The sequence below is a fragment of the Pyrus communis genome, chromosome 10 (assembly GCF_963583255.1).
Source record: "Pyrus communis chromosome 10, drPyrComm1.1, whole genome shotgun sequence".
Lineage (NCBI taxonomy): Eukaryota > Viridiplantae > Streptophyta > Magnoliopsida > Rosales > Rosaceae > Pyrus > Pyrus communis.
In genome coordinates, this window is record NC_084812.1 from 9,664,212 (window position 1) to 9,673,662 (window position 9,451).

General features: G+C 37.0%; 2 protein-coding genes across 2 annotated transcripts; one reads left to right on the forward strand and one right to left on the reverse strand.

Moving 5' to 3' along the window:
* Positions 1 to 452: 452 nt before the first annotated feature.
* LOC137748951 (uncharacterized) lies at positions 453 to 4,161 on the reverse strand. Its single transcript, XM_068489139.1, has 5 exons — positions 3,674 to 4,161; positions 3,084 to 3,320; positions 2,518 to 2,601; positions 1,632 to 1,761; positions 453 to 1,544 (listed from the first exon to the last, which is right to left on the reverse strand). Exons 1-5 carry the CDS (start codon positions 3,961 to 3,963, stop codon positions 798 to 800), a joined length of 1,488 nt encoding a protein of 495 aa, XP_068345240.1. The 5' UTR covers positions 3,964 to 4,161; the 3' UTR covers positions 453 to 797.
* A 1,940-nt stretch (positions 4,162 to 6,101) lies between these two features.
* LOC137748973 (GDSL esterase/lipase At2g23540-like) lies at positions 6,102 to 8,521 on the forward strand. The gene is made up of 5 exons (XM_068489158.1): positions 6,102 to 6,487; positions 6,771 to 6,901; positions 7,015 to 7,263; positions 7,486 to 7,741; positions 8,039 to 8,521. The coding sequence occupies exons 1-5, from the start codon at positions 6,220 to 6,222 to the stop codon at positions 8,269 to 8,271; spliced, it is 1,137 nt and encodes a 378-aa protein (XP_068345259.1). The 5' UTR covers positions 6,102 to 6,219; the 3' UTR covers positions 8,272 to 8,521.
* Positions 8,522 to 9,451: the final 930 nt, after the last annotated feature.

The window sequence follows — 9,451 nt, forward strand, 5'->3', positions numbered from 1 at the left end:
GAAATTCTGCCTAAAGTTGGAGTATCCAATGAAGTTGATAATCACATCTACATTCCACTTTTCCCCTTCATAAGCAATTGGCTTTTTTTCTTTTGAGCTTTTATTGCATCAAAGTGCTTTCTAAAGCCAGCAAAGCTCAACTCAATGGTCTACTTAGAACCTATTGTGGCTAACTTCACTAGAGGCAGAGGGCCCAAAAGCTAGCAGAAAGGCAAGAGTTTGAGTGTAATCAGAAGTATATCCCGTGGTTGCACGGTAGAATCTCTCCAATGTAAATGAGATCACCTTTCTAATAATGGATTGGCAATGAGAGGCCAGTTCATACATCTAGTATCTCAAAGGAATGGCCCATGATTAACAGAAAACGGACTTTTTAGGAGCCTAGCAGAGTTTACTATTTTAATTAGCAGAAAATCCAACATCAGTGTATAATTACCATGTAATTCGACAAATAAGGGAAGCAAATTAACAATTACCAATATGTGGTGAATGAAGGTCATTAAATTAACACGTCTGAAATGTAATGACCTACAATTTACTGGTTCATAACAAAATAGGACCTTGACTGAATTCAAAAGGTTGGAAACCACTGTCAATAACATACAGAAAAACATGGTTTCTTGCAACATACGCAATTCTGTCACGCTAACCAAAAGACCCGACTCAATCCTTGCTGAAAGAAATCATACGGATTAGAGTCTTGCTGCAATACTCTCTCAGCTACCTAGACTGACACCAAGAGTGTTTGCATCAACAAAATGTCCTATTTGCTAGTTTTCGACATCATGGATGCTGCCTTAGGCATTGCCCTTGCGCCTCTGCCTCAATCTTCCACCGATGCTGTCTGGACTTGGTTCAGCAAGAACACGCTTCTTGTTGAGCTTTGAACCTGTGCCCAATGCAGGACTGCTATCTGGAATTTCCATTTTTTCCTCTCGTAAGTCATCATCCTTAAGCTCGTTTCCTTTCCTGCGTCTCTGCCTTAGTCTTCCACCAATACTATCAGTGCTTGGTTCAATATCCAGAGCAGGCTTCATTTCAGACTTTGAGCTAGTTTCCAATGCATTATTGCTACTACCAAGTTTCATATCCATCAACGGCATTGTATTCTCTTTCCCACCTTGACGATCATCTCTGCTGCTCTCAGTCTCAGATTGAAGCTTTGACAATCCAAGGTGGTCACCAACCTTGTGGTCAACCTCAGGTGATCCAAAACTTTCAGGCTGTTGTACCACATCTGAAAAGGACAATCCCCTCTTTGCAGAAGTTTGGTTGTTAATATCTAGATTTGTGCTATTCTCGATATCATTCTCCTTCTCACTCTTAAACTCGTCATCTCTTTCTTGCCAAGTTAGAAGTTTTATCGCTCCAATATCATTGTCGTCCTTGACAATTTCTTCACATGATGCATCTACATCTGGGAATTGCAACGACCTCTTTGCAGAAACTTGATTTGTGGTTTCCAGATTTTCTCCTGAATTTGTCTGTCCTTGTTGGGTGTGAATGAGATAGTGTGCAACTGATTTGAAACCTAGTTGTGATACCTGGAAAGTAGACAAAATTAATCTTAGCCCCATTGCCCAGGGACAAAAGAGGGAACAAAAAATATGTGGCATGGTTTTGAAAGGAACCTTCTTGTAGAGGATGCCAGTAGGAGGCCATCCTTTTTTTGTCCGACAGAAACTACAGTTGCAAATTCCGCGGCAGACAGGGCAAATCCAATCTGGATTCTGATTGGCTTCAATTACATGCTCCCCATATCTGCTCCAAGAAGATAAATAAATAAGTATAAACATTGGATTAACACATTTAAGAATGCATGAGTCAACCATTACAAAAAGAGGTTACGTAGCCCTCTTGTAAAGCAAAAAAGGATGATTCATACAAGCCAACTGTGTAGAACATATCTGAGGCAAAACCTACGAGATGTGTGAAGTCCAACCGATGAAAATTTTGTTAGCCACCCACTTTTTTCCTTTCCTTTTGGGGCTTCCGGGGGAATGTCCATGCAATACATTAATCATTAATACTATATATCATTTAAAGTTGACTTTCATTGGAATTTGACAGTCTGCAGTCATAGTATTCTAAAGGAACTTCTCTGTGTATAGTTGACAGACAAAAAAAAAAAAAAAAAAAACTTGCTATAATTCCATCATGCCACTGCAGCCTAAGCTCCACCCAGCTTGTTTCACTCCCATAAAATGCAAGGAAATTGATATAAGGATTGTAAGACAAGCGTCACTGAGGTCAGCACGTTGCAATTCACATAAAAGAAATAAAAATGGAATCTACATGTCAACTTCAAATTAGGGACAGCATAAGTGGGAACCCAGTAGTAAAAAACAGCAGGTTGTAAAGTTTGACAATCAAAGCAAGTGCCCAAGAGGAGCATTCTAGGAGTCTACGGTTATTAACCGCTTTGCAACGTTACAACAATCTGCCTAATGTTTACAAACCAATGGGACCAAACTGATAGTAGATGAGAGAAGAAACTTTCAAGAGTATAAAGTTTACCGCATGTACAGACAATCGCCACAAAACTGCCCTTGGAGCCTGTTGCATTGGTTGCATTGAGTATGATGGCCCAGAGTTTTCTGCCTGTAAAACAGAATTTCAATCTTGCAAATATATTCAGCCAATGCACTAGTCCAGAAAGACCTGTACTAGCTGATAGCAAGAAAATGACACTGAAATTATGGACATGGAGGGTGAATATTTCATTAGTACTTTGTCACTATAATATTCCATGTTCATACCGGTTATGTTCCTTACCTTGTCCTCCACTCTAATTAGCGCTCATTTGGAAGTGCTTTTAAAATGACTGAAAGCACTTTTGGTGAAATGTTTTTGGGTTCCAAAAGCACTTGAAGTGCTTTTCACTTGCATTTTACTAAGGATTGGTTCCAACAGCACTCATCAAAAGCGCTTTCAATCATTTTAAAAGCACTTTCAAACAAGCCCTTAATCATCTTTTAAATATCCCAAACCTTTTATTTTATCCTAGCTTATCATTCTCTCCGAGTCTAAAAAAAGGCATTCGATATTTACATAAGGCTGCATTTTGGCAGAAAAATGTATACCTGCATTGATGGCAAGTCTTTCCTCTAACCGGGTCATAAATCCGCTTTCCATCTTTTCCATAACCATCCACAAACAGAGTCCAGGTCTTATCAGTGTTGCCCAATAGCGTCTCATGCTCCTGTGTGTAGATCTCCGGCCTATCACCCTCCTCCAGCGTAATACCTTTCATGTACGAAGCCTCATCCTTCTTCGACACATGCACCTCTGCGTAGCTCACTGGTGTCGCATTCTTCAATCTGAACCCATAAAACCAAAACATGGAAAAAACCAAAAGAAATCAACTCTAACAAAATTGAAGTAAAAGTAACTGAGGACCCAATCCACATTCTCCAAAGTCAAGTACCAAAAAGCATTCACACTCAGAAACAGCTTCAAACCAACAACAATCACAGACCTGGTCGAATAACGATTCAATCTTTAAAGCAAAAACGTGTGTAATTTTTCAAATTTTGAGAACCCATCAAACATTCAAAACCAGAGACAGTAAAAATCCACCAGAATCAGAGACCCATTTGGTTAAATATTCTAATTTCTAAGGGAAAATTTTCGTAATCCAAGAAGTTAACAGAGAGGGCATGGGAAAGATTACCTAGACGAACGACGAGTGGGTCCTCGTGACCGAACGGAAGTGGGTCCAGACAGCGTCGTACTTCGGCCGGAATAGCTCTTCGTTGATCTAATTGATTGAAAGTTGGATTTGAGCTGAAGAGAGATATCAACGATGCCGAGCTTTTGCATTCTTTCGCGGTTTTCTCTGATTCGATCTTCTCTGGACTGCTCGTACAGAGACTTGGGGGTTTGGGGGTGCTCATTGTTGCTTCGAGGGTTAGGGTTTGCTGAGGATTCTAGGGCAACAGTCTTCATTCCCAGAGTTGGCATCGTGAACTCTCTCTGTCTCTGGGAATCTGATGAGTCTCTGCGGGTGTGGGTGACTTGAATTTACTCTCTCTCTCTCTTGGACTCTGAGTCGCAGTGGGCGATTTGAATCCCTCGCTCCAACGGTCAAATTTGGAGCCCAAATTGTGGATTTTCCCCTATTTAGCAAACAAGGGGAGAGAGATTAAGCATTAGGACTCCTAATTTAGGACGCACCTTTTTCAGTGTGTTTTTTTCTTTATTGGCATTTTGGGGCATGTTCGGCATGGGGTTTATATTTTTCTATTGGCTTGTTTTTTTTTTCTTTATTGATTAATGGAAAATACGACTAATTTAATAAGAATAATGCTAAGTACGCAAAATAATGAGTCACTAATTAAATATGTGCTTTAATTCAAACTGAAATTTGATTAATAGTTGCAATAAAAATTTATACGGTATAGATTATGCGACATCATTTGGTGCACAAATTAAGTGCACGAATTTATGTAATGCCATCCATTTCATAATCATTTTTGTTTATTTCCTTTTTTCAAATTTCGTTATTAATTCCTATTAACAAAGATTTCGTTATTTGTACTAAAAAAAAGATTTGGTTATTAATTTTTCCATATTTAATGTTATTTAAAAATTTTAAAAGATTTATTTGGCAACCAATTTTAGTTTTTTGGTAACCAATTTAAGTTTTGTTATTAGACTTCGTTGCTCAACTCGGTCACTGACAAAGTTCGAGCTTTGACCGTCAAAATGCTACAGACTTTTTGTAATAGCGCATTAGTTTTTATGATAGAATTTCAACGAGTTAGGTTGGCATGCAGGCGCACTAACGGCTCCAAAAAAAGGAGTGACGTGGTGAAATCTAGGACGTTGAATTTCCAACGGCATATTTCTGGATCGTTGGATTTCTAATGGTAAAAAAATTTTGAAATTCGACCCGAACGACTAGATGATGTATCTGGACAGTTGGATTTCCAAATCAATGGTCCAGGTTTTTTGGCATTAAAAAAATCAGAAAAATTGGAATTGTTGCCATTGGTATATGTGTCACAATGGTCTAGAATAATTAAGTGATTAAAAAAAATTATAAATTATATTTTATTATTTATAAATTTTTATAAAAAATATTAATATTTTAATTGGTTGACTATTCAATTTAAGCATAAATATACATTTAGATAATTAATATTCACTGAAGGAGATTGGGTTGCCTATAGCCTCGGATTGTTTGGTGTTGGCGGTGTTTTGTTTTGGTTTTTCGTTTGGGCTTGAGTTTCTTCAGGTAGTTATTTTTCTGACCAAATTTTATTGGACAGAACACTATCTCATGAACAACAATATAATTCTGTACGACTGAAGGTGTGTGGGTCTAGAGGTAGGTTTGGGTTCTTTTTTGGTCAATATGTAGGTTTGGATCTAAAATTTTCAACTTTTGGGTTTCAAAATCTTTTAAATATATTAATCAAAACCGGTTTTTAGTTAAAATAATTTTTGAAATTGGCATAACTTCTCGCTTTGATGTTTAATAATGAAATTCAATAGAAGTAGTCTGTGTTTGTCCACAGTATATCATTTTGATCATTCTGTGAAAAATAAGTCAAAATCCTCGTCAAGTGAAGATTTTAGATTGACAAAAATAATTTTTAAAAGGTAGTCACGTGGTCGTTTATGTAACAATTTAATGAGGATATTAACATATTTTTCACGAAATGACCAAAATAATTTACAATGAACAAATTAAAGACCTCTATCAATTTTCATTCTCAGGATTAAAGTAAGGAGTTATGCTAGTATAATTTTTTATAAAAAAAAAAAACCTAATCAAATCTGGTTTTATAGTATGAGATATGGACTCACTGCATGCGGATCAATAATTAAATCGATAAATTAAATAGCAGTTGTATCAACTTCTAACAAAGCCAACAAGAAGCTCCCCCTATGACTGTCTATGATTCTATGACGCGAGTGAGTCATTGTTTGCATGGTTGCAGAAGCAACCTCAAAATGTCCTCAACGGTTGAGAAAATCCCACCAATGTTGGTCAACTAAACTCATCAAAACGTGTTCATAGATCAGGACTTTACCTCTACAAATAGGCCACACCAAATGCAGCAGCAGCTGGAAAATTAGAACAGTATAAATCTTACAAGTTTTCACCAATGGCTTCTTTTAGCTTCTCTCGTAGCAAGAAGCTGCTGCATATATAGTTACTTTTTAGGACTTAGTTTTCATATCATCGACTTTGTGAAGCTTCAAAACTGCATGGCCATGGAGTATTCTTACACTGTGGCCTGCGTAGGGTTTGTTCTTTTGATCGTTTTTAATCTGAGTTATTTGGGAAATGCTGCTGAGAATCAAGGGTTAGGAGCTTCTTTTATCTTTGGTGATTCTCTGGTTGATGCTGGAAACAACAACTATTTGCCCACGTTGTCGAAGGCCAATATGGTTCCGAACGGGATTGATTTCAAGGCGTCTGGAGGAAAACCAACTGGAAGGTTTACCAATGGCAGAACCATTGGTGATATTGTTGGTAAGGGTATCCTTGTTGGTAGTATAACCTCTTCTCCAATATAAGCCGGTCTAACGTGCGTACGGGAAAAACTTACAGATGTCATGTTGTATACTCATTTCTTTTTATCTTGTACATTGCATAGTTAGTATATATGACGAGTAAGATGAAAGAAAGGGGTGTATAACATGTTGCATGGGAGTTTTTATTTTTTATCGACTGTAGAGGACGATATAAATTTGAGACATTTATCAACGTTGTGAAACATAGTTTTTAACTTGGGGTGTGTTATTTGTTTATGCAGGAGAAGAATTGGGGCAACCAAAGTATGCACTCCCATATTTGTCACCAGATGCCAAGGGGAAAGCCCTATTGGTTGGGGTGAATTATGCATCAGGAGCAGCAGGGATTATGAATGCAACAGGAAGAATATTTGTAATTAGCTAGCTCTCAACCCTCTGTGGATTAACCTTGCTTTAGTTTAATTTATGCACTTAAATAACACATGTTTTGTCTAATCACAGAGGATTAAACCATAAATGTTGCAGGTTAATAGGGTGGGAATGGATGTCCAAGTTGATTTTTTCAACCAGACAAGGATGCAGATCGACAACGTATTAGGTCCATCACAGGCAAAAGAGTACATTATGAAAAGATCTATTTTTTCAGTCACAATTGGGTCCAATGACTTTTTGAACAATTATCTACTACCAGTCCTCTACATTGGAGCAAGAATTTCTCAGAGCCCAGATGCTTTTATTGATGATTTGATCTCTCACTTCAGAGTCCAACTTACTGTACGTATATTTTGTTAAAAGTTTTTTTATTTTAATTTTTTTAATAGGATATTCTAAACTACTATAATTTAGTGGAAGGGATATTCAACCTTGGCGTATAAAGGCGGTCACACTTTTATTACCTAACCCACATCTGTACATACATATTTAAGTTAATCCACTACCACTTTTCTTGATTAATTGGGTTCTTAATTATGGTTATTGACTAATTGATTTGTGCAGAGACTTTATCAATTGGATGCTCGCAAATTTGTGATTGGAAATGTTGGACCTATTGGATGCATACCTTACCAAAAGACCCTAAATCAACTGAATCCAGACCAGTGTGTGGATTTGCCAAATAAGCTAGCTCTTCAGTACAATGGGCGGTTGAAGGGCTTACTTGCTGAACTGAGTGAGAACCTTCCAGGATCAACATTTGTTTATGCAAACGTGTATGATGTAGTGATGGATGTCATTACAAATTATGACAAATATGGTAAGCCCAAATAAACCTAACATGTTTAATGAGCTATATATTTCTAGTGACACTATAATCTAGAGCTAGTCTTAGCATTTACCCATATAGATGATGAGTTCGATACCTAGAGTGATAACAACAATCGTATGGATTCTGAGAAGAAAATCAAAACTAAATTTCAAACCTATTATATTAGACTCAGTGAATATTGGTTTCTGAACCTGTCACAATGCGAAACAATAGCCATTTTGAATAACTCCGTTAGAACTTCCGTAAATGTTCCAATTTTCCCTAATTGTATTGATATATATGCAGGATTTACAACAGCAAGTGTAGCATGCTGTGGAATTGGTGGCCAATACGCAGGTATAATTCCATGTGGTCCACAATCCAGTCTCTGCAAGGATCGGTCGATGCATGTTTTCTGGGATCCCTACCATCCAAGTGAAGCTGCCAACCTTATACTTGCCAAAAAATTGCTTGATGGAGACACAAGAATCATTTCTCCAATGAATCTCAGACAACTCAGAGACCATGGATTAGGGTAACTTAATGTAATGGTGGGTAACTTAATGTGCTGCTGGATTTGTTGGTGACATACCCCTGCATTTGTGGTAAACTCTGTGTCAGTTTAAGGTTGCCTTTGATAAGCCTTGAGTAGGCCTTCAGGCTATCTTAAATGAGTTAGTGTTTTTTAGGCATGCTACTATAGGCCCATACCAACAGATTGAATGATTGGTTGTTTGATTTAGGTTGTTTGCTTACTCCATAAGTAATTCAATTTCATTATCAAAAGGATTGTACCATAAGGATGTTAAATCTATGTTAAGTTCTTTTTTATGACTTGGTGACAAGGACTTTTATAATTTCTGTATGTTGATACCAAGGGAGAACCACAAATTAATCAAACTGTATTCTAAGTCAGTTTGCAATTCTCATGTAAATGTAAAGACAGAAAACAAGACAAATTAGCTTGAAAAATAAAGTATTTAAAGTGATGAAAAGTAAAGGCATGTTAGATTTTGAATCAACAGAATAATAACTTGCATGAAAGGTAAATGAATTAAAGATATACAGTAAATACATGCATTCGGGCAAGACTACTCGCTAGTCTAGCAAGTTCTTGAAAGTACAAGATGTGTTGAGAAAGGAAATTCAATACAGGAAATCGATACTACAAAGAAAGCAGCAGAGTTAAAAATATAAAGAGTGTTTGAACTACGAAGGGAATTTGTAAAAAGTAGGTTTACAGAGCTTTGAAGTCTTTTTGTATGTTGAGTTGAATGTAATTTTCTTCTTACTTTTGCTACCTTTTAAGAACAGCCTCTTTCTTCCAGAGTAAGCCCTTTTAGTTCATTCCCTCTAATCCAAGTGGCTGATTTGATTGCTGTTAGATGATGAGTTTTCACTTGGATACTTGAGCTTTTATCCCCTTGAAACTAAGAAATTGCGACTGGAAAGTACTTATTGTCTGTGAAACTCGACTAAGTAATTTTCCTTCTGTGTGATAGAGGGTTTTTGCCACCCACAATTGCCATGTCATAAAGTACTTTTAAATTTTAGGTCATGCACTGTTTATTTGTTGCACAACCATTAGGCTTCAGACATAATTCATATGGGCCTTGGATAGTCCCAAGAGTCTATTTTTAGTCCAAACAGGGTTAATGATTCAGTTGGAATTTTCTTCCATCACATTCTAGTGATCCAGTTTCTGCCTTTCTTGAGGTA